Consider the following 24,593-nt stretch of genomic DNA (forward strand, 5'->3'; position numbering starts at 1 on the left):
GTCTGTATATCCACAGCATGGGCACTACCTGGGCATTTGGCAGCAATGCATAAACTCAAGCCCTGCCTCAGATCTACTGAGTTATAATGTGCATTTTCATAGAATCTGTTGGTAGTTCATATGCACATTAAAGTTTGAGAAACACTGTTCTAGAAGAAATGTGAACTCTTGTAAAGCATCACCTGGGAAGAACACTTTTGCATCACCAACCAATTTGCCCGCTGGCGTTCTGGGTTTTCTAAAATATGGCATATAACCTATATGCCATATATAACCTCTGTCACCCTCAACTGAACATTACATGTCTACATCACTCTAATAAAGACGAATTCTCCTACTTCAGAAAAACGAGGTAAAGGGTAGATAGCTCTGGATCTAGCTTTGTTTCTTCCTGGTCTGTCTTATAAGCTTGGATACATTTCTTTGTAGTCTTCCAAGACATATCGGTAAGGAGTAAAGTGCCAAAAGACTAAATAGAATAATGATTTTCTTTTCCCCTCAAAGAAAGGTGATACTACATATGCTAGCATGGCGAGTTTGATGTCGATCCCCAGCAAACTTCTAGAATGGATTATTAAGAAGATGTTTTCTGAGCCCTTGGAAAGGGACTTACTAATCACTAGGAACCAGCATGGGTTCATTAAGAGCAAGTCATGCCAGACTAAGCTCATTTCCTTTTGGATGGGCTTACAAAAGGAGGCTGCAAAAATAATTTACCTGGGCTTTGGCAAGGATCTTGACAAACACTTCCTGTGATGTCCTTTCAGGCAGGTGAAGAAATGGTGTGAGCTAATAGTACGGATGGTTGAATGTTTAACTTGTTAAATGTGTGTTAATTGCTCAGTCGTGTCATGGTCTGTAGGCTGCCAGGCTCCTCTCTCCATGGGATTTCCCAGGCAAGAATATTGGAGTGGGTTGCCATGCCCTCCTTGAGGGGATCTTCCAGAGCCAGGGATCGAACCTGCATCTCTTGTGTCTCTTGCACTGGCAGGCAGGTTCTTTACCATCAGAGGCACCAGGGAAGTGGTATATAGCTTCCCTTGTGGCTGAGAAGATGAAGAATCTGCCTGCCAGTGCAAGAGATGGGAGTTTGGACCCCAGGTTGGGAAGATTCCCCTGGAGAAGGGAATGGCATCCCACTCCAGTATTTTTGCCTGGAGAATTCCATGGACAGAGGAGCCTGGCAGGCCACAGTTCATGGGGTCACAAAGAGTCAGACACTACTAAGCAACTAACTCGTTAAATGATCCCATACAAAATGAATACTTTTAGTACATTATTGTAAACCCAGGAATACAAGTGCTTTCCAACACTTGAGTAAAGGTGAGACATTGACTAAATTGGAGATTAAGACAAAGCTTGTAGGGATATCTGTGTACATTGTACAACAAAAAATAAAAACCCTCATTGTGGTCACCATCAGGTCTTACACTGACACAGTACTTTTCTGTATTGTAGAGCACTTTCACATTTTTATTTTATTTCATCCTCAACACAAACCTGCGAAATTAAAATAGTGATTATCTCCATTTTACAGACATGAAAACTGAGATGAAAGATTCAGGAATTTTCCAAGGGGACAAATAGTTGTGAAGCTGAACATTAAAAAAACCCACAACTCTTACAACTTCCTATTTGTCACAATGTGACAAATATGAAGCTGTATATTTCAGCTCTAAAATTCACTACATAAATTCAGAGTGAAGGCAAGGCTTAGCAGTACTTCTATAAAAGGCATAGGGGTTTCCTTTAGCTTCAAACTTAGTATGAGCCCATAGTGTTCTGTGGTTGCTAAATATGCTATTGAGATCTGAAGAGTATATTAACGGAAATACGCTGTCCACCACATTGGAGGTGATAGTTTCTTTCTATCCAAAGTTGGTCTGAGTGTTTCTAAAGTGTTGTTTTATTCAAGTTTCTGTGTTTGAAGAAAATGAGGATGTTTTACTTGTAAAAGAAAGATTTAGGGAATGCTTTTGTGTTATATGGGCTTCCCTGGTAGCTCAGCTGGAAAAGAATGCACCTGCAATGTAGGAGACACCGGTTTGATTCCTGGGTGGGGAAGATCCCCTGGAGAAGGGATAGGCTACCCAGTGCAGTGTTCTTGGGCTTCCCTGGTGGCTCAGATGGTAAAGAATCTGCCTGCAATGCAGGAGACCTGGGTTCCATCCCTGGGTTGGGAAGATCCTCTGGAAGAGGGCAGGGCAACCCATTCCAGTATTCTTGCCTGGAGAATGCTCATGGACAGAGGAGACTGGTGGGCTACAGTCCGTGGGGTCACAAAGACATTTTCTGTGGATTAATGGGTAAGAAAATTGGAAGATGCCAGATCCAGAAAATTAAAAGACTTTCCTCACCATTACAGCTACCTGATAATTGAAGGGACAATTATTCATTATAGATATTAAGTTTCCTGTGGGCCCCCAAACCCCCTGCACCCCTCCCCTAGAAGGGTTCAAGCAGAGGCTTGGTCAACCTCTTGCTTGGTATGTTATAGAAAGTGTGTGTATTATAGTACATCTAATGGCCCTTCAAATTCTATGATTTTTTAAGTCTTTCATTCTTTCACTGTGTCCAGATACATATGATCAAGTCCAACTTTGGGACCTCAATTGATGAATTCCCAAAATTGACTGCTGGTGTTAAAATGGACCAATTGCTTGAGTAAGAATCCTACAAATAAGGGATCTTTGGCTAGTTTTGAAGTTTCTTATGATTTGCCACCCTTTATGGGATTTGTCTCAAGCTCAAAAACAATTCTAACCCCTGTACATTTTACTAGCCTATGATGTCATATATAATAGATCATCCTTGAATCTTTAGCATCTAGTATGAAAGATGGCCTTCTGAGATGAGAAGGGATTTCTTTACAAAAATATTATAGGCTAATAACTCAGGTGAATGATTTGAATTTCTCTGCACCCCCATACCGCAACCTGGTGGCTCAGACGGTAAAGAATCTGCCTGAAATATGGAGACCTGGGTTCAATTCCTGGGTCAAGAAGATCCTCTGGAGAAGGGAATGGGTACTCATTCCAGCATTCTTGCCTGGAGAATTCCATGGACAGAGAAGCCCGGCAGGCTACAGTCCATAGGGTCACAAAGAGTCAGACACGACTGAGTGACTAACACTTTCACCACACCCAGTTTAAAATATGACTCTAGCCAGGGTCTTGTGGAGTTAATTTAACACACAGTCAGATATGATGGTCTGGCCTAGGACCTATTTGAGGGAGTAGGGAGTGGGCCAAGGGAACATCTTTCTTCTCCGGGACTCCATTGACCTACCATCTCATCACATTGGCTGCCTCCTTGAGTGACGGAAGTTGAAATGTTGGTCCATAGCAGAACAGAAGAGTGTGGAGTCCTGGGAGGGAAGGGCAGAAATCAAGACTAAGTTTGAGGGCATGAACAAGTCTTCCTTGTTAATAAGCCTAGAGGCCAGCTTCCATTGATAAGGAAAGGCAATGGAAGAGAATGGGGAGGCTGAAGTAGATTTCACTAGGAGGGCTGCAGGTTTAGCACTGGACAGTGGACAGCGAGTTAGACTGAGGCACCTCCTTCCCTTGAGAGTCAAGGTCAGGAACTCAGAATAGATGAGACAACATAGCTTAGTGCTTATGAACACAAACTCTGGAGTCAGACTGCCTGGGTCCCAATCTTGTCTCTGACACTTGCTGGCTGTGTCACCTATGGAGATTGCTTAATCTCTATGGCTCTGCTTCTTTCTTTGTAAGAAATGTGACTAATGATAGAACCTACCTCACAGGTCTATTGTAAAGATTAAGATGCTTAATAAATGTAAAGCTTTGTAACACAGCCTAACTAAGTGAATGTGAGTGTCTGTTCAACAAAATAAATTTTAAAAGAATGGTGCAAAAGTGGACAATTTAGCAAATATTTATTGTATGCCTACTCTGTTCCAGGTATTGTGCTGCTGCTGCTGCTAAGTCGCTTTAGTCGTGTCCGACTCTGTGCGACCCCGTAGACGGCAGCCCACCAGGCTCCCCCGTCCCTGGGATTCTCCAGGCAAGAACAGTGGAGTGGGTTGCCATTTCCTTCTCCAATGCATGAAAGTGAGAAGTGAAAGTGAAGTCACTCAGTAGTGTCTGACTCTTAGCGACCTCATGGACTGCAGCCTATCAGGCTCCTCCGTGCAAAGGATTTTCCAGGCAAGAGTACTGGAGTGGGGTGCCATTGCCTTCTCCGGTACTGTGCTAATCAAAGTTTAGTATGGGAAAATCTGACTTTGCAGTCAGGTGAAATGGGATTCTAATTTCAGTTCTGACCTTGGCTATGAGCTGAATGGCCCTGGGCATGTTCCCTAACCTCTCTGAGCCTCTGTTTCCTCCTGTGTAAAATGAGGATGATAATAGCACAAGGTCACACAGGACTGTTGTTAGGAGTGAATGAGGTAGTACCTATATGTGTGCTATATATAATGGGGCTCACTAAGTGTTCATACATGACTCCCATAAGCTGGGGACTATAGGATGAAACCTAATGGGACTAAATATCAAATCTTAAATCTGAGTTTAAGACAATTGCAAAATAACACATCCCTTGTACAGGAGAAGGACAAGAAAGGATGGAATTGGCAAGAGCTTGTGTGAAAAAGAGCTGTGGGTTTTGGTTGACCCCAAGTTTCCTCTGAGGCTACAGTGTAATCTGGTTGTCCGAGAACTAGTGAAAATGTAGATGGCATTAAAAGAAATGGTGAGGTGAGATCCCAGAAAATGATCATTTCACTGTCCTCTGTACCCTGTGCTGGTCAGATCACATTAGACATGTAGGGCTTCATTTTGTTTACACTTCTGGATGAACGATGACAAGCTCACTGACAAACTGCCAGAAGTGGTGACCTGGATTGGGGAGCATTAGAAAACCCTTTCTTGAGGATGAGATTAAAATAACTCCAGAAAGGAAGCAGTAAGGCAATATTTGAAACAGTTTTTTTTTTTCTAATGAGAATGTTTATAGAACATACGCCACATTCAATCTGTCAGCAAATCCCATTGGCTGTTTCCTCAGCTTATATCAATAGTCCAGCCATTTCTTGTCACCACTCTGCTACTGGGCTGACCTAACCTACCATCTCTTGCCTCATTATTAACCTCCTTGTAGATATCTCTGTTTCCACCCTGGCCCCTCAGTCTATTCTCTATACAGAAGACAGGAGGCATGGATGCATGCTCAGTTGCTTCAGACATGTCCGATTCTTTGCGACCCTATGGGCTATAAGCCGCCAGGCTCCTCTGTCCATGGGGTTCTCCAGGAAAGAATACTGGACTGGGTTGCCATGCCCTCCTTCAGGGAATCTTCCCAACCTAGGGACTGAACCCTTGTCTGCCTGTGTCTCCTGCATTGGAGGTGAATTCTTTATCCACTGAACCACCTGGGAAGCCTGAAGACAGGATGAAAGTGAAAGTGAAAGTTGCTCAGTCGTGTCCGACCCTTTGTGACCCCATGGACTATACAGTCCATGGAATTCTCCAGGCCAGAATACTGGAGTGGGTAGCCTTTCCCTTCTCCAATGTAACTTCCCAACCCAGGGATCGAACCCAGGTCTCTGTAAGTCTAATCATGTCAGTGGCTTCCTAGTTCATACAGACTGCAAGCCCAAGTCCTTACAAAGATCTACAAAAGTCTTGCTTGTCTTGGTTCCCGTTACCTCTTTGACTGCATCTCCTACTTTTCCCCTTGTTCACACTGCTCCAGCCACTGTAGTCTAGTCACCATTTCTCAAACCAGTCAGGCATTCTCTTGTCTCAGGGCTCTTGTACTACCTGTTCTCTGACCGGAACTCACTTTGCCTAGATATCTGTATGGCTTACTCTTTCATATCCTTTAATCTTAAGTCAAATATTAACCTTCTCAGTGAGGTATTCTTAGTCACCCTATTTAAATTGAAACAATTTCCCCCCCAAAACACAGACTTCTGTACCTCCTTTCTCTACTTTGTTTTTCATCACAACTTTTATCATTGTTTAATATTCTATATTTTTTAATTATTTTTTCTAATTTTTTTTTACTTTACAATACTGTATTGGGCATATAAAATCAATAAATAATAATATATAATAAATATATAAAAGAGCTGTTCTGGTTGAATCCAGCAGGAGTTGGGTAGGCATGAACTCTGCCTTGTCCAAAACCCAGATAATTAAGAGTTAACTACACATAGATACATTTGCAATTGAATGTTGGCCAAACCCTGGAAACAACACTGAGTGAGATATTCTGGACTCAAAGAAGACAACTCATATCTTCCAAACTTTGTAAGACTACTATGTGTAAGAAGTAGATTTCATCTAGGTTGCAACCTGGGTCAGAACTAGAGCCAATGAGTATGAAGGGAGTGAGTATATACAGATAGGAGATCAATCAAGCCAATGAGTATGAAAGGAATATACACAGATAGGAAATCAATCAAGCAATTTGAAATTCTCAGATTGTCTCATGGAGTGGTGAGCTCTGCATCACTGGAGGTATACAGAAAGAGGCTGTGTACCTACCTGTCAGCTTTACCGTAAAGGAGATTGTGTACTGGGTTGGGGATTGGACCACACCACCTTGACAATCTTTGTAACTCTTAAGATGCTGAGGGCAAAGATGTGGCCCATGGATGGAGGGTAATTTACATTTTTTTCAGAACTGAAGGGAGGATTTTTGGCCTTTGTTTCTGGAGTCCCAGAGGCATGTTCTTCTCTCAAAGGTCCATTCCATCCTAATTGAGATTCCATTTCCCAGAGATTACCTGATGCTGTGCTGATTAGAGGCCAGCCAGGGGTAAAGGGACTGATTCCCATGGCAACCAGGTTGAAAAAAACATACCATGTGGAGCATTGTCAGCAACAAGCTACGTTTGCATTATAAATAGATATTTAATTCATTGAGATAGATTGCTACGACTTCTGCATTATAAATAGATATTTAATTCATTGAAATAGCTCTGACAGTGAGGAGGGAAGTTAAAACCCAAAGCCACTCTTTAAATATTTCAGTTAATTGACAACTATTTTTCCCCTTCTAAATCATATAAAACTTGGTTCTCTCAGTGAAAGAATGGTATATGTGAATACTTTCAGAAAACCAACTAAAAGTCCAGTGTCACATGTTTATATTTGTTTTTCACTGAAAGGTTGATCAAAATTTTCTGATTGCATGGATATCTCTGTTTGATACAGGAGAACCTGGTTCACAAGATTTCACAAGAGTCTTTTTCTGTCATTTTTGTTTCATCTTTGTCCTGCTTTTCTAACTCAGAGGCTTCTATTAAGTTCAGTCCTTGGCCCTCTTCTCTTTTCTTTCCATCTCTCTTTCCCTTGGTGAACAGCTAAAGCAACCAAGTGATCACTTGCTAACTTGCACAGCCCCACTGCTAGCCTTGACAATACATGCTGGAATATCCAATAGTTAGAAAACAAAATCAGATCTGATCAAAGGAATTCCGTCTGAAAAGCAAGGACCGAAAACAGGCCTCCCTCCACTGTTCAAAATGTACAGCTTGATTGAAGGTTAGGGTTGGAGAGTTTGAAGGCAGTGAGTGGTGTTGGGCAAAAAGCAACAATTAGTTTTTGCTAAATTCATATGCAAAAGCACTTTTGAAATGCAATTTTTATAAACACTATAAGAAACTAGTATAAGTGACTAATAGAATCTCATCAAATGAAAATTGGAATGAGACTTTGCACTTCTACATTCCAAACAGTTTAATACAAATTAGTCGATAGTACTCGGAGTATTTCATTCTGCAAGGATTAAGGGAAATGTGATGCATTTTTTTCATTAAGTTGCTGGGTAAATAAGCTTCCTGATATAAGAATATAGGAGTTACTTTCTAAATTTTATAGTAACCAGGGTTAAATAACTCACTGTGTGCAGCACCCCTGGACATTGCTCTATTAAATAGTGATAGCTTAAAATTAAACAGTGTCAGGAGGTAAGGAACTTTAGGGTCAGATTTGAAGGGATTACGACCTCCTCTAGGACCCACAGATCAATCCTTCTGAGGTCTTGAACAGGTTTAAGGAATTAGGGAAGCCCCTTTTCCCAGTCCAAGCCTCCTAACGTGTGCTAGATGCTCACTAGTGTGGCAAGTTGCATGCCGATGCAAGGAGAAAGATCAGGGGCTCAGAGTGTGAACAGGACCCTGGGAGGCCCCTGCTTGAAACCAACCACCGCAGCTGCTTACTCACACCCTGAGATCCACCCCACCCCGCCGCCATCCAGAAAAACACAGGGCTTTCTGTAGGGAGGGGCAAAGTATTCCATTTTTATCAATCATTTACGTTTGAGAGTGAGTTAATGTACACTTGTGATTGGTAGGAAAGGGCCACAAAATACGCTTTCCCAATTTCCAAGTTCTGCAGTGGATTAATCCTAATGTTTGAAAGCAGATGTACTACAGACCTAGAAGTTCCACAGTGAAAGTATGTAACTGAAGTCTTTGCTGTCCTTAGGCTCAACTTGGAGAGAATACTGCCATTCATTCATTCAGTAATGAAATGGGGAATGAAGGGATGACAGGACATTCTGTTCAGCAACCATGTCTGAAACCAAATTGGACATGTTGAAGCTTTCCCTCCTCCCTGACCCTATCCTCGAGCTCATTTCTCTGTGCTAGCAGCCCCCTGCTCTCTTACTGTGCCATGGGGGTCAGCTCCAATACACCATTTTTCGCTAAATCCTAAATAACAAACCAATGGAAAACCGCTGCCATAGTTTTTGCAGTTAAATAGAGAATACTCTTTTTATTCAGAAGAATACATTTTTAATAGATTTTCATGCACCAGTAAATCAGTACAGTGAGGAATTACAGGGGTGGGAACTCTCTCTTCAGGAAACCTCTCACCCTGGTAGAGCTCTCACTTCCTAAAATCCCCTTGACCCATCTCAGGTGATTAGTGGCCAAGGAACAGCAGGTGGCATGGACTCCTGGGGAAACCAATCAGATTTGCAGGTCTCTGAGGATAAAAAAAAGAGGAGAGAAAAGCTCTTGTAAAGTAGGAGATGATTATATCGGGACTGGCTGCTCTACTGAAGTGCCCTGAGAGACTGATGAGGGAGAGTTGGTGTTGGTGCCCAGGTCTCCTTCTTGGTTACACTCTTCCAGGGCTATGGTCTGGTCTCTTCCATCTGTCTCTGAGCCCCTGTGTAGAGAAAGAAAAAAAAAACATGACTAAGGGAGGATACAGAGCCATCAACTTGAAAACAGGCTGCGTTATGGGGCTCAGATGCTAGAGGAGCATTTGGATCATTGTTTTCACAGAAGCCCTGGGTTCACAGCAGGAGTGACATGAGGCAATTACCTGGTTCTGAGTCGAGGCCACTTCTTCCACTCTATGGCTAGCACCACCCCCAAAGCTACAACCACCACCACGATCAGGGTACTTCGGACAATGTTCCCCACAGTGCATTCCTGAGCAGCAGGCCCTGTGATGATAAAAGAGCAGAAACCAATGGCATAGAGTTTAGTACACGTGTGTTCTCCTTGCTCTCTTGCTGCCCCTTCATCTGGCCTCCTCTGGGGTTCACTTGGGAACCACATGTTGGGACAAGAGATGGGGTGGTCAGAGGCAGTGCTTCTGCTGAGGCAGAGGCAGCCCTCCCTTGTGGGGTGGAAGATGCATTGAAAGTATCCTTGTCACTATCTTTGAGTGAATCTGAGGTTCCACCTCCTTACCATCCCTAGGAGAAAAAGAAAAATGACCGTACTTGAGGTCTCTGACTCCAAACCTCTCCCCTTCCACGTGTGGCCTGCCTCCATGGAGACTGTCTCCGGGGTCCCAGGTGTGTCAGGCCAGAATCATGGAGGGATTATCATCTCACCTGCTGCCCCCACCAGCTCCAGAGTATCACTAGGCTCTGACCAGATATCGGGGTAGGCCTGCAGACGGTAGCTGCAGCTATAGTTTCCAATGCCCTTTCCTTCGACATTATTGATGACAAAGTCTCCATCCTCTGAGAATTGTTGAGGTGCTTCTTCTCCATCATGTTCCAGGACAAATTCCACACCTGGTAGGGGCCCTCTGCACTGAAGGGTGATGTCCTTTCCAAGCTTGAACACAGTGCCAGGCGAAGCTGATAAGGAGGGTTTAGGGGGCTTGTCTGCAACCAACCAGGATACAGAGTTAGAAATGGCCTTGAACCCAGCCCTTTATCCCCTTAGGGATAACTACTAAAAAAACTACAGTCTTACTGAAATCTCCAAGACCTTACCAGTCACCCAGATCTCCAGGGAGTCACTGTGATTAGAAGCTGCAAGGGGAGCAGAATCCAAATAATACACACAGCTGTACATCCCAGAATCTTCACTGCTCACTGCTGGCATCCAGAAGTCAGCCCTGTACCCATTTGGCCTCTGTTGCTTTAAAGGCTCTTGAATACCCTTCTTCAACAGGACAAATGTTGAGTCTGCCAGTTCCCCCTGACATTGAAGAGTCATGTTTTCTCCAGGGGCCACCAAGGGACCAGGTTGGGCTAATAGGCTGGGTTTGGGGAGCAAACCTAGAAGAAATGAACTCTTGGTTCATAGAGAGGTGGCCACTTACCAGGGCATCACCCCTGAAGTCTCAATAAAGAGGAGAGTTACTGCCTGCCTCTCCTTGAGCCCTTGGAAAACCATTTCCCGTGAACTATCAGCCAGCTCAGTTCCCTCTTTTCTATACTCCCCTGCCCACTCCAGAGCATCTTCCCCTTACCTGTGACTATGAGTTCCAGGGTGTTGCTAGGCTGTATCTTGAGAAGGCTGGTCCAGTCAGGGTGGTAGCAGCAGCTGTAACGACCTATGCTAGCACCAGATATGTTGGTGATGGGGAAGGCCCCATCATTACTGGTGGATCCCCAGAGCTGCACTGAAGTGGCTTCTATTTCTTTGTGCAGAATGTACCCTACTCCACGTACTGGCCCTTGGCACCAGAGAGTAACATTCTGCCCCACGGGAACCACAGAACTGGGCTCAGCAAACAACCGTGGCTTGGGGAATGTGTCTAGGAAGAGACCAAAGATGGAAAGTAGTGAGTATGCAAACTTATCACTAAATTAACCCTTTATCTTTCTCCTTCCAGACACAACCGTTCCCCTCCATGTCCTAGCCTAGCCTAGCCTAGCCTTCCAAGAGGGATTACCCTCCCTTACTCCTACGTGCTGTGGTTCATGGGGTTGCAAAGAGTCGGACACGACTGAGCGACTGAACTGAACTGAACCCCTACTCCAGTTGCTTCTGTCCCAGCCCCATGTGTTGTCTGTCCTTACCAGTCACCCAGATCATAAGAGGCTTGCTGAGATATGAGCCCCTGTTTGACATAGTGGTCTCAAAGTAGACACAGCTGTAGTTCCCAGAGTCCTCTGCTCCAACAGTATGGAGGAGGAAGTCAGCCGAGTTCCCCGAGGCACTCCGGAACTGTAAGGGACCCGGGGTTCCCTCTTGCAGGAGGGCAAACCTCATGCCCTGGAAAGCCCCTTGGCAACGCAGGGTCACATTCTTCCCAGGAAGAACCACGGGACCTGGCTGTGCCAGGAGAGTGGGCTTGGGGTAGAATTCTGAAATTAAAGAGAACACACATGAGAGAATCTTGCCTCATACATTCTGAGCACTGTTTGTCTTTTTTTTTAAGTGTTATTATAAGAAACAATATATGCTTATTGTAGAAAACTAGAAAATATAGAAAAAAACTAATGAAGACAGTACAATTCTACCACTCAAAGATGGCCATTTTTTTGTACACGTTCCTGTATTGCTTCCCATTTATTTTTGTACATGCCTATGTCATTGTAGCTATGACTATTTGTATAATTGGGCTTACTGTATACACAGTTGTATAGTTTAATATTTTTCACTTTATATTGTAAACATTTTCCTATGACATTAAACAGCCTTTGAAAACTATCATTTGTAATGGCTGCATAAGATGCAGTTGACACTTCAGGGTCTTTGCCCTTTCTCTGAGGGCCATCCAGCCCACCCATATCTGGTAGCCCAGCTAAAGAAAAAGTGGACCTTGGGCCTAAAGCTCAAGGCCAAGCTACAAAAGACTTCATAAACAGGGCAACATGTGAAACATCCCCATCTGCCTCATTTCTTTCCCCAGAAGTGGATTATTTTCCTCCTTCTTCTCATCTTCCCATATTAGTGATAATATAAGCATTTGCCTTACATGGACTGTTTACTACATGCAGGCACTGTCCTGAGCACATTCTTGGTGACTTTTAGAAGGGGCGACTCTTCCTCTCCCACTGACATCCCTCTTGCCCATTGTCCCAGGGACAGTACCACCTCCACCTGCATTTCCCCAGTCCTGACCTGTCACCACGAGTTCCACAGGGTCACTGGGCTCTGACCAGATCGCAAAGTCGTAATAGCGGCAGCTGTAATTCCCTCCATCACCAATGCCCACTGAAATGATCAGAAAGTGGGCTGCACTGGCTCCCAGACTTGCCCAAGAACTGTCACTGGATGCTACTTCACTTCCATCTTTGTAGAGAATAAAGCTCATGTGCTGGTGGGGGGTGGAGCAATTAAAAGTCACCCGGGAACCAGGAGTGACCACAGGACTGGTCCAGGTCTCAAAGAAAGGCTTGGGGTACATTTCTAGAAGGCAAAAACCAAACATAACCAAAAACAAATCAATAGAAAGCAAGCTAGATAATATGGCAAATACTGGTTCCAGAAAGCAGCTTGGCTTCCTGTAGTATTTCATTCAGAAGAAGGTGCATTTAAAAATCCAGCCAAAACCACTTTGCAGACAGACTTTTCACAGGGACCCTCCTCACCCCACCCCTCACCTCCTCAAGTCTAATCCTCACTGTCAGCAGAAGCTAGCTAAAAGAGTGGATAGTTACTGGGGCTCTGCTGATTCCCTGAGCCTCAGTTTGCCCGTTGGGACAAGAAGGGGAAATTGCACCTGATCCACCTCCTTTGAGTATTTGCTCTATAGCTAAATGAGATAATTGATATGAAAATAATTAGAAAAATTAAATCACCCTCCACAAACCCCAGCTATTAATAACGATTATGGCTATTAATATCGTGCAGCCAGAGGCCCTGGCACTCCCAGCGCCACGCCTGCCTGGCTCTAAGATTGGACACAGGCTCCTAGGACCAACAGCAAAGTTCGCTGTGGGGAAAGGAGCGTCTGACCTGGAGCTTTGCTTCCCCCCTCCTCCCTCACACACCCCTTTCAGCTCTACCTTTTATGACAAGCTCCAGGGGCTCACTAGGCTCGGACCACTTGAAGGGGCGCTTTTCAGTGTGAGTTCGGCAGCTATAATTGCCTTCGTCTTTATCCTCCATTCTCCGGATTGTAAAGAAGCCTTCTCTCCCAACGGCACCAAGTTGCTGGATGGGTTCCTGCATTCCCTCCTTGTACAGAGCAAACCCCATGCCTGCCAGCCATCCTTTGCAGCGGATTTGCAGTTCCTGGCCCCGAATTGGGGGGGAAGCAGAAATGACAGGCTTGGGGAGGATATCTGGAAAACAAAACAGGGAGGACAAGGAGAAGGAATCCGAAGTTAGGAGGTGCCCAGATGGGACACGCAGAGTCACTCGGTCAGCAAAACAGAGATCCATCCTGGCCGGGCCTTGGCTCTTCCTGTCAGTCTCCTCTCAACTCTCCTCCCCACCCCTCCCCCCTTCTTGTGCCCCTCCTCTCCTACAGGCAGCAGAAGTCCCTTGGGCTCTGGATCTCTGAGCATTTCCCCATGCCTCGGAGCACCGCTGGAGTCCCAGCGGCACCAAGGATCATGCCGAGGGGACCCTCGGCCTTTTCTTACCTGTCCCCACCAGCTCAAGTGCCTCACTGGGCTCAGACACAGCCATCTCCTCCCAGGAATGGCAGTGGTAACTCCCGGTGTGAGTCTGGGTCAAGGCTCCAAGGGGGAAGGCAGCCCGGACCTGCTCTGAGGCCGGGCGAGTTGCGATCCACCCGGTGCCATCCTTCAGCAACACAAACTCCTTAGTTGAACCAGACGGGCTTCTGCACCAGAGGGTTAAGTTCTTCCACGGGGCCAGAGGGAAGTTGGTCTCTGCCCACAGCTCAGGCTTAGGGGTTGGCATGATTATTTCTAGAAACAGCAGAGTTAATGAAGGCATCCTCCCTCCCCTACCCCTCCCCCTTTCCTTGCCCTTGAACCCCCCTCCCCAGATCACACTGCCCACCTCCCCTTTCAGCCCCAATCCAAACTCTTTCCTCCCTTCTGCAGGTGCTGGGGAAAGAAGACGCTGATGTCTCAGCTGAGCCTCAGAAAAATGCAGAAGCTTGGGGGAAATTTTGCAGGCAGAAAAGCGGAGTTGGAGGCTCAATTTTGCCAGCAGCTTCAGCAAAGTGCCCCTTCCTGGCTGCCCTTCCCTCCCAACCAGTCACTCCCTGGCCACTGACACTGACACTCTGTAGTTATTTCGGATCTCCAGGGAGGAATGTCCCAGTCTGGAGCAGGAAAAACTCACCAGTCTCTTCTGTCAATACCCCAGTGCACAGTCCTGCAAAAGAAATTGCTGCCAGGGCTTTGCCCCCTCCCCCACGGGACTTCACCCCGGCCTTCTGCCCAGGCCCCTTCCCCACCCCCTTGTACTCACCACAGCAGAGAAGAGCTGTGAGTATGAAGAGCATGGTGACCCCTTGAGCTGTTCCCAGCAACCAGGCTTCTCTAGCAAGACCAGAAAAGAGATGAGAGGAGTTGCTGGGATTAGGGGGAGGGCGGAGAGAAGGGGGCGGCAATTTATGTCATTGGCTTACTTGCCACCCAATAGGGATTGGATATGGCCAGAATAATGGGATATCATCTTTTCTGACATTGATGACTTTTCTCTTTGAGGGCCTCACTACCTACAAACCTCTTGCTCTTTCATGACCCACGGGCCCCCGCCCCTCCCCCCTCCCCAGACAATATCAAATGTCAGCTCCCCAAGGCCCCTGATTAGGCCGTTGCTGGAACTGAGATGTCAGATGTGAAAATACCTTTGTAACTCCAGCTCTCAGAACCCCTGGAGCTCAGTGTGATCAGAAGCTCTGGGTGGTGGGTGAGGGGCTGGAGGGAGAAATCTTGGGTGTTTCTCAGTCATCAAGTTTAAGTTTGGAAGCAGTGTTTATTATGGCACTATTGGTCCTCCAACTGACCTGCCTCACCTGCCTTTGTTGTGGAAGGGTTGCTTAGGCAGCAGCAGCGGGATCTCTCTACCCCCACCCAGATCATGACTAGATATGTGCTGCAGCTTCAGGTCCTATAGATTCAGATCCTATAGATTTAGCTTCTATTAGGTCAATGTCTACCTGACAATTTTGACTTAGGAAACACTGACCTTCCTTCCTGGTCAGGACAACATGCTTTTCAAACTGCCTTCTCCAATATCTGGTTTCTGAACTCATTCTTTGATGCAGTGGTCCTGGGCTGAGGTGGGGGGGCACTTGAAGCTACATTTTTTTCTAACCCCTGGCTTGAAGGCTACCAGTGTATGTGGAACTCAGAACAGATTCTGTGAACCTGAACCCCACTGAAACGTTTTGAAAGCTCAAAAGGGGTAGTGGTTTTGCAGAAGGTTTAGGTGGCTCCCTTCCCATTGCCCAAGCACTCTGTCCCTCAGATCTCAGAGGAGAATACAGACACACACAATCATAGTCATCATCCATTGTGTACTGAATACTCCCAGGCACACAAAGGCCTCTGCTCATGGTGGGGGAGGGGTACAGCCAGGATCAGAGAGTGGGGAAAAGTGGCATTCAGGAGCAGAAGCCCCCACCGAGCTAGGAGCTGTCATTTCTCATTTTGGGGCAGAACAGCCTGAGCACAAGGATACAGGGATAAGGGAGAGAAGGGGATGACCCAGGAGACACAAAATAATAAAAGTAAACAGCAGGAGAACCTGTTTGACTTGACACTTTATGGATCAGGGGAAGCAGTCTGATTCCCTGACCCAATCCATTCTCTCATCAGCTGCACACCCAGGCTAAGGCTCTATTCTCAGAAGGCTCTGCACAGTGGTTGGGGGCCAGAGTGGCAGAGACACTGGCTTCCATAGCAGTGAGGGTGGCCTACAAGGCTTGCTAGCCCTTAAGAGCTGAGGTAAGGCTGGATAGTTGGGATGGGAGTTGGATAATATCCTGGGAGACAGGACAGTGTTGATTCTTTAAAAAAAAAAGTTCAGATGAAGTTAATGTGGAGACATTGATCATCTGTGAGAGGCAAGGTGGCTTGGGAGGGAGATTTGGGCACCCTCCTGGGGGGGATCAGTGAAGGAGGTTCTGAGGACTTCTTCCAGCCTCTGAGAAATATTCATTTCTCTACCTTCTGGTAGGGGTGCTGACCCCTCGATGAAATGAAAGAGAAATGGCTGGAATGAGAAAGCCTTGTATCTTCATCCCTGAAGGTGGAGGATACAAAGGGTGTGCCCATGGGGCTTGTCTCAACTGCAGCACACCCCATTCCTGAACCTCTGGGGAGCCTGAACTCAGCTAGATTTAGGAGCAGGGGATTGGGATAAGACAGTTACCTGATTCTGAGTCTCCGACACTTCCACCTTATCCACAGCACTACAAACAGCAAGGCAACAAGCTGAATGACTAGAAACAATCTGATAGTTTCATTCAGAACGTGATTCCAGGTGAGAAAGCCTGTGACCAGAGAAGATCAGAAACATGGAGCTTGATGGGGACAGGGACAGACGGACACAGTCATGGGGGAGGGGAATCTGGTTCCTGCAGGCAAAGGGAAGTCGAAGCAAAAGTGACCTTCCTCTGCATGAAGAAAGGGACCCTTGGAAGTATCCTGCTCACTGCCTTTGAGTGATCGTGAGACCACCCCAGGAGAAAGATGCCCAAACCAGCCCCCGACTACCACTTCCATATCCTGCTGGGCATTGCTTTGGGATCCCAGGGGTATCATGGCCAAAGGCATGGTGGGGGCACCTCTGTGAAGAGTTTTCCTCTCACCTGCTGGCCCCATCAGTTTCAGAGGCTCACTGCGATGTGACCAGATGTTAGGGTGTGCCTCTATGCGATAGCTGCAGCTGTAGGTCCCTGCGCCTTTCCCTTCAACATTACTGATGATGAAGTCTCCATCCACTGAGAATTTTGGGGATGTTGCTCTTTCTTCCCATTCCAGACAAAACTCAAGAACTGGATGAGGTACTCGGCACTGAAGGGTGATGGCCTTTCCTAGCTTGAACACGGTGCTGGGCCAGGCTGACAGGGAGGGTTTGGGGGGCTTATCTGCAACCAATCCAGAGACCAGAGTTAGAACAAGTGACTTTGACCTCATTGCCTCCTCTCAACAAATGTTTCTCATCTCCTTATTTGGTCTTCTCTCTTTTTTTTTTTTTCCTGCTCTACTAGCTCAAGCGGCTTCAGAATTTGACTGTGCATCAGAATTCCTTGGCCCATTACTTGATCCTCTAAAGACTCCTAGGCTCCTACCTTCAATCAGAAACTTAACAATACCTGTAGGTTTCCCTGGGTCTTAAGTAAAGTAAGTTTTCTAGGAGTCCCATCAGGGCTTGTCCATGCCTAGAGGTAAGGTTTGAGTAAAAATACTGGGAGAGAAGTTCCCTAAGTTCTGGAGAAAACCACCCTCCTAGTCTGGTTTTCTTTGGCTCATAAATCCCAAAGGGTATAGCAACACTAGCTCCTTGTAATAACACTGGAATGAAGAGAAAAATAAAGAACAGTTGTTAGCACTTGCCTACAACCACAAGCTCCACGGTATTGTGTGATGTCATTCTGATGGAGGTCTTCCAGGAGAGGAGATAGTGGCAGCTATAGATGCCAGCATCACTAGAAGTCACATTGTTGAGGAAGAATGACGTGTCATCATAGATACTGGTGGTATCCAAGAGTTGAAGTGGTTTGTCTTCTCCTTTCTTATAGAGTGCAAGCCCCACTCCATCCACTGGCCCTCGACACCACAGACTCACATTCTGACCCATTTGGACCACAGGACTGGGCTGAGCAAGTAGCCAGGTCTTGGGGAAAGTGTCTAGGATGAGACCCAAAATATCAAAGGCTAATAAGTCTGACTTACCCCTCCCACTAGTTAAGGTTCTTTTCCTTTTCTTCCAGTCCACCCTTGGCAAATCCCAGCCTAAGCCCAGTTATACAAACTCTGCTCCTTCCCCCACCATTAACCCTGGCTGCATGATGAAGTTCTCCAGTGGGCCCAAAGAGAGCTGAACACCCTTACCCCCTAACAGAGGTCCCACAGCAGCCCCCTCTCTTACCAGTTACCCAGATTTTCAGGATATCACTGAGGAGTGAACCCCTGTATGATCCATCATAGTAAAAACAGAGGTAATGGCCAGCATCGTGGATTTTCAATGCCCGGAAGAAGAAATATGCCTCATTTTTTATTGGCCTCTTGAGGTAAAAGGACTTCTCCAAGTCTTCAAGCCTTATTAATGCAAAGGTCATTCCATAGATTGGCCCTTGGCACCTGAGATTAAGGCTTTCTCCCGGTGCCATGATGGGCCCAGGGTAGGCTGTCAGAGTTGGTTTGGGATAGAGTCCTAGAAAGTGAAGAGACCCTGAGTTAGAAGTAGGGTGATTCTTCCTCATCATATTCTGGTTTTATTTTCCTACTTTATTTAGATAGCAAGTGGTAGCTGAAGTATACCCTCTGCTCCCTCACTCTTCCCTGAATCTCTGCCTCTTCTAGAAGGTAACCAAGGGGGAAGTTCACTTCCATTCCTTCCCTCTCACCAGACTCTATCACTGCACTGAGCTCTAACTATGTATAGGGGTATGTCTCAGTGGAGTAACTACATTTGTAATTCCCTGTATCTTTAGGTCTCTGAAACGCCAAATGTGGTTCTTCCAATCACCCAAGAAACCAAGCTTCTGAAAATTACTTTGATTCCTTCTTCATAAAGCATGAATGTTACTGCAGTATTAAGGATGGCTTTTGAACACATTCAGTTCACAGAAAACCCTACTTCCCAGAGGAGACTGAAAGAGGCCAATAAGTCAGGATTGGCCAGTAAGTCTGCAAATCAAAGAAACATTTGTTAATGGGACCACACCCTCATTTTCACATATTGTTTCTCCAAAGAGATTAAACTGCAAAACAGAAGGTAAACCTCACTCCCAAAGCACTCCTTCTTACCCACCCCAATCCCAGGTAGGCCCACCCACCCATTATTGGAAGGATCAGCTCTATCATAGGTTCAGTAAGCACTGAGGATACATCAGGCATCATGGTCTAGGGGGAAACAAGTAAAGGAGACAGACACAGTCCCTGTTCGCCAAGTGCTCAGGGCCTAGTGGGGGACACCTGCGAACAGGTAACTGCAGAAGTGTGTGTTAGTGGCATGTATACCAGAAAGACATTCGTACAACAAGCATCCATAACACGCAGTTCAAACAGACAGGCTTTTGTTCTTTGATCCTCAATAAAAAGCTATACTAATAAAATTAATATCTACCATTTATTGAGAACTTATATGCCAGGCACTGTACACATATTAGGCAAATCCTCACAACAACCCTGTGAGGTAGGTATTACGATTATACCAGTTTTGCAAATGAGAAAACTGAGGCACAGAGAGGCATCATACAGTGGATCAGGTAGATACTGTTATCCCGTTTTAGAGTGGGGGAACCGAAACACAGAGTTGAAGTAACTTGCTCAATATCACACAGGGAGGTGGTGTCAGAGGTGGAACTAGAAACTAGGATTACAACTTCTAAGTCCAGGATATTTTCTGCAGCACCACAGCTTTCCCCAAGCCTATTTAACTTGATGAAGGAGCTAAAGCAAGTGTGGCCAATTCTGTCTAGAAGCATCTGGGCTATGGGGTGGAGGAGTTGGGGGTGGGGTGTGGGTCTAACATTAGGGGTTTGGAAGAACCTTCTACTATGTTTAAAGCTTGGTACTGCCTTACTGGATCTGTATATATAAGACTAAATTCATTTATAAAACCATTTCTGAAATATGAACTATCACTTTCCTTGTCACTTTTTCTTTTTATCGCCAGCACAAGCAATTCACTCTGTTTTCCACACTTAAAAATAAAAATCACAAATAGAATAAAAATACATTTAAATTAAAAAAATCAGTTTACATGACTGCAGTGGCAGTGCCTGGCACATATTAAGTGCTCAATAAACATTAGCCAAATGAATGAATGAACACATGATTTTCAACAAATAGAGAACAACAAAGCTGTGATGAGCTGAAGCTGCTGGACATTTGGCTGGACTCACTCACTAGCCAAGTGATTGGCTCCCAGACAGCTGCCTCCTAGCATGTGTGATTCTCATTTGCATCTCAGTAAAATATCAAATGACTCTAGCTCATGGGCCTTGCAGAGAACTGGGCAAGGAAAGTCATATCAGAAACCCTGGCTCACCCAACCATGATCCCGGGGACAATGATCATCAGACCCCAGCAGCCATAGCCACACCCACCTGCTACAATCAGCTTCAGGGGGTTGCTGGGCTCTGACCACAGGGTAGGGAGCATCTGGATATGAGTGCGGCAGATGTAAACCCCTTCACTCTCAGGTGTCATGTTGGCAATGGAGAATATGGCCACTCTCCCAGTTGGGACTTGGTAATCCACGGGTTCCGCATATCCCTCTTTGAACAGCATGAATACCAAATCCTGCAGCCAGCCATGGCAGAGTATGTTAACATTACATCCAGGAAGAGGGGAGGTCTCAGTCTGGATCCAGAAGATGGGCTTGGGCAGCTGGCCTGGAAGGAGAGAATGAACTGGAATTCAGGTAGAGCAAGGGTAGCGCGGCTCAGGGAGCAGCAGAGAGCTCTACTTAAATGAGTCTTTTTGGTATGATCCTTATTTGTCACCCCTCTTTCCCCATCTAGAGTATCCCCTAGGTTGAGGAGCTTGCCCTCTAGATCCATTCCAGAGTCTGCAGCCTCACTCGGCATTACCTATAGAGATGAGACACTTATTTACCAACTGGAATGTCTGTATTATGTGTGCAAGCGATTGAGGCAAATGAATGAATTAAACAAACCCTGCTCTGGGAAGGCAAGTTTGAGTTCCAGGAGTTGGAGTTTATTCTTGATTATCTCTCTCTGTCTTCTTACCTGGTGCCTCCAACTCTAAAACTTTACTGGGCTCTGACCAGCCTGTCTCCTTCCAGTAGCAGCACCTGTAAAGACCTGTATTTGCCTGAGTAAGGGCACCGATGGGGAATGAAACTTGGAAGGTCTTTCGGGAAGGGCGGATCCAGGTCATCTGTGTCTTATCCTTCAGCAGCAAGAACTTGCTTGAAATCTGAGAGGGGCTTTTGCACCAGAGTGTGATGTTCTCCCAAGGGGCCTGGGGGTAGTTGGACTCTATCCATAGCTCTGGTTGAGATGGCATCACTGCTGTCATTCCCAAAGAAAACAAAGATGTCAGCAGTTCCAACCCTCTCCCTCCCATAACATGCCCCCTGCAACGTCCCCTTTAAATGAGCCCCAACCCCCACCCCTGCCCCCGATTCCTCCTTTGGTCTTTCCTGGGCACGGGGTGTGTGCTTTTATGGGAGGGGGAGGGGGAGATAGGGACCGTAGGACGTTGTTTTAAGCAATTCAAGTGAGTTGGAGTTGGGGAACAAAGTGCAAGAGACAAAGTCTTTACTAGTTTGTGGGAAACCAAGTCATGAAGTGAGCAGTCCTGATTCCTAACAAGCTGAGTCTGGAAACTGCCTTTGGCATCTCAAGGCAGTTATGTCCGGGGCCATGGAGGCAGTTCAGTGTCTTGCGGCCTTCAGGAAGGAAGGTAGTTGACGTGGCAGGACTCACTTACCCATTGGTGTCACACCCAGACTCAGTCCTGAAAAGAGAGATTATGGTAAAGGAGAACCCCTCGTTGTCCCAATCACCCTCAAACCTCAGTATTCCCCATTCCCTCCCCGAGGGGCCCAGTCACAGGGGTGCCTATGACAGGGTCACTTACCCTGCCACGCCTTCCTTGTACTCACCAGCACAGAAGAGTAAGAGAGTGAATGTCCGCAGCATGGTGGCCCCTTCCCCTGGCTTGTCGAGGGTCATGGAGCCTCCGGAGTCTTGAAGGGCTTTGCCCCTCAGAAGGTGGTAAGATCTAAAAGCAGAAGTATTTTTACTCAGGGGATTGCTCCTTCTCCTGAAAGTTTAGTTTGGATCACTAAATTGCACCTGAACACCTACTTTCCACTCCCCCACAGGCATGCAGGGTTATCAGCTACTTGTTCTCTTTGTTCCCTTTCCCCACTTCCCCTTCTTCCACTCAAGGTCTTTGCTGGTATATCTACCATATGAGATTTATTGAAATGTCTGTTTGTCCCTAGGGTCTCAGAGGCCCAGAGTGTGACCTAATCCAGGCCAGCAGAAGCCCTAAGCCATGAGGGAGATGGGAGGTGTAGAAACTTTTCGGATTCTTTACTCATATATATATATTCTGTCAGAGTCCTCCAACAACCTAGCAAAGGAAGAGTCCTACATCCTCATTTTGCTGGCTAGGAAACTGAGGCTTATGCAGGAGATATAATTTGCCCAAAGTCAAAAGATATTAAAAATCAGAGCCAAAATTCAGATCCATGTTGAACTCCAATGCCTATGCTCTAAAACCAGTAATTAAACTTTCAGAGGTAGCCCTCGCCCACTTTCTCACCCTCCTTCACTTTTACTGTCTCATCCCATCCAGGCTTTCCCTTCTGTAGAATGCTTCAAATTTAGTATTACTTTCATTATTATTTCGTATCCTGTGTCCAAAGCTCAAAACCTCCATTTTGAGTAGGTGCTGGAGAATCAAATTACTTGAACTAATTGATATAAAATGTACATGATTCATTGGCACCCCAAAACTTATAATCATTTTTGTTCACTGCCCCTAAGGAAAAAAAAACAAACAAACAAAAAAAAGAATTGAATTTCAGGGAATGTGGCAAAAATATTTGAGTTCAGGGAGGCTTTCTTATTTTCTTGAAAATCACTATTGACCACAGGCTCTACATGTCCATAAGTAGACCCCTTATGCTTTTCTGTCTCTCCTACCCTACCCACCCTGGGCCCAGAGTATCCTTTGGCCAAAGAAAGATGTATGCTCATCACACAAACTAAGGATGACTCTCCTCTATTGCCTCTCTACTTAGGGTCTGAGGTTGTGTCTGACCCTAGCTGTTTAATTCTATTTCAAAAGAGTGGGATAAAGGCAGCTCCCAGAGCAGAAAGGGGTGCTTTTACTTCACCAAACTGATCCTGATAGCAAAGCCTCTAATTTGCTCCAGGACTAGGAGGGATGAAGGAGTAGGAAAAAGAGGTAAGATTCAAACATCTGGGCTGTAGGGAGCAGGTGAACAGAGATCCAAGGAAGAACAGTTTCCTTTTGCATTTCTTACTTTGTATTGAAGGATGCTCAAATTACCTTCTTTGAACTTTTCTTATCTAATATCTAGCTAGCCTTGTTGTTGTGTTGAATCTGAGATAATACCGGAACAGAGCTAGGCACATAGTGAACATTTCTTTAAGACTGGCTATTTTTCTTCCCAAAGGGGATATTAACCTGGCATAGGACCCTAAAGATGCTATTTCCATCTCAGCTCCTACAGACTCCCAGGCCAAGGCCCAGTCTTGGTGACACCCTGTTGCTTTGTTCCCCTGAGGCTTTGGGCCAGTTTATTCGGGGAGGGGGGGGACTTCAGGTTTTACTGCCAAGGGAAAGGTTTAACTGGGATTCCACCCAGGAAGGCCATCTGAGATTCCAGTCCTGTCAGGTGGACCCCTAAACCGGGGTTTCACTTCCTGGGGGCTTGAGGGGAGTAAGCGAAGCTGGGCTTCTCAGCATGGCTGACCCCCTCCTCCACCTCCTGAGGAAACTCTACCGTTTATATCAAGCCAAAAGGAATCTTCCGTCCAGGGAACAAGGGAAGGAGTTGCGGGCTTCGGGTTAATTGGCCACGCCCATTTTTGGCCTTTCACACTACGCCCCCACCCCAACACTCCCCCCACCCCCATCTTCGGCAGTCTAGGCTTTTCTCTCTCCCCTTCTACTCCACCCCAAGCACTTCACACACCCTTAGGCAGCGCCGCAGTGCTTTCGAGGGTGAAAGACCCGAAATGTCTAATGGCTCGCCCCCTGCATGGCTTTGAGGGTTCCAGGAATCAAAGGGTTTGGGCTCGGCGGGGTGCCGGGTACATGTTCCGCTAGAGGTTTTGAGGGAAGACTGAGGAGGAAAACGGAAGATATCTGAGTGCCCAGAGATTCTCAGCGAGGCATGGCTGGGATCCGGGGAGGGAAGGAGAAAAGGAGGACTGAGGCGGTGCGGGGAGGAAAGACCTGGGAGCCTTTAAGTTTACGGCAATTAATTACTTCAGGGAGATTATTTCGGGGTTTTGTTTAGGATCTGATGGGCAGTATTTAATCTTCAGCCACTGGACTGTGCGCGCATTTGCAGGTACTTACGGTAGTTGAAGGCCCGCTCCGCCGTTGGAGATTCTCCAGTGAGCTCCTCCAGATGCCGCAAACTGCCCGGCACGAGAAGAGCAGTCTAAGGACAGCCTCTCAGTCTCAGGGCCCCGCCTCCCTCTCTCCCCCGCCCTCCCGGCCGCTCCAACCGCCTCCCCTCCCTCCGCCAGGCTCTGGGAGTCCACCTACACCAACTCTCTAACACCTGCAGT

At 46.3% G+C, this 24,593-nt stretch overlaps 1 protein-coding gene across 4 annotated transcripts; it reads right to left on the reverse strand.

The window, feature by feature from the left end:
• Nucleotides 1-9,016: 9,016 nt before the first annotated feature.
• On the reverse strand, nt 9,017-21,989 carry IGSF1 (immunoglobulin superfamily member 1). 4 transcript variants are annotated; one of them, XM_068962435.1, is made up of 19 exons: nt 21,920-21,989; nt 21,745-21,771; nt 21,039-21,320; nt 20,394-20,681; nt 18,209-18,493; nt 17,674-17,967; nt 16,926-17,204; nt 16,487-16,607; nt 14,576-14,646; nt 14,447-14,479; nt 13,774-14,064; nt 13,192-13,470; nt 12,305-12,592; nt 11,257-11,544; nt 10,704-10,991; nt 10,222-10,509; nt 9,832-10,110; nt 9,312-9,435; nt 9,017-9,152 (listed from the first exon to the last, which is right to left on the reverse strand). In XM_068962435.1, the coding sequence occupies exons 1-19, from the start codon at nt 21,987-21,989 to the stop codon at nt 9,017-9,019; spliced, it is 4,011 nt and encodes a 1,336-aa protein (XP_068818536.1). The 4 variants fall into 4 exon arrangements, with proteins under 4 accessions (XP_068818536.1, XP_068818534.1, XP_068818535.1 ...); XM_068962433.1 differs by having other exon boundaries at nt 14,447-14,494; XM_068962434.1 differs by having other exon boundaries at nt 21,039-21,323.
• Between the last annotated feature and the right edge of the window lie 2,604 nt (nt 21,990-24,593).

Source organism: Capricornis sumatraensis, chromosome X, assembly GCF_032405125.1.
Source record: "Capricornis sumatraensis isolate serow.1 chromosome X, serow.2, whole genome shotgun sequence".
NCBI classification, from domain to species: Eukaryota; Metazoa; Chordata; class Mammalia; order Artiodactyla; family Bovidae; genus Capricornis; species Capricornis sumatraensis.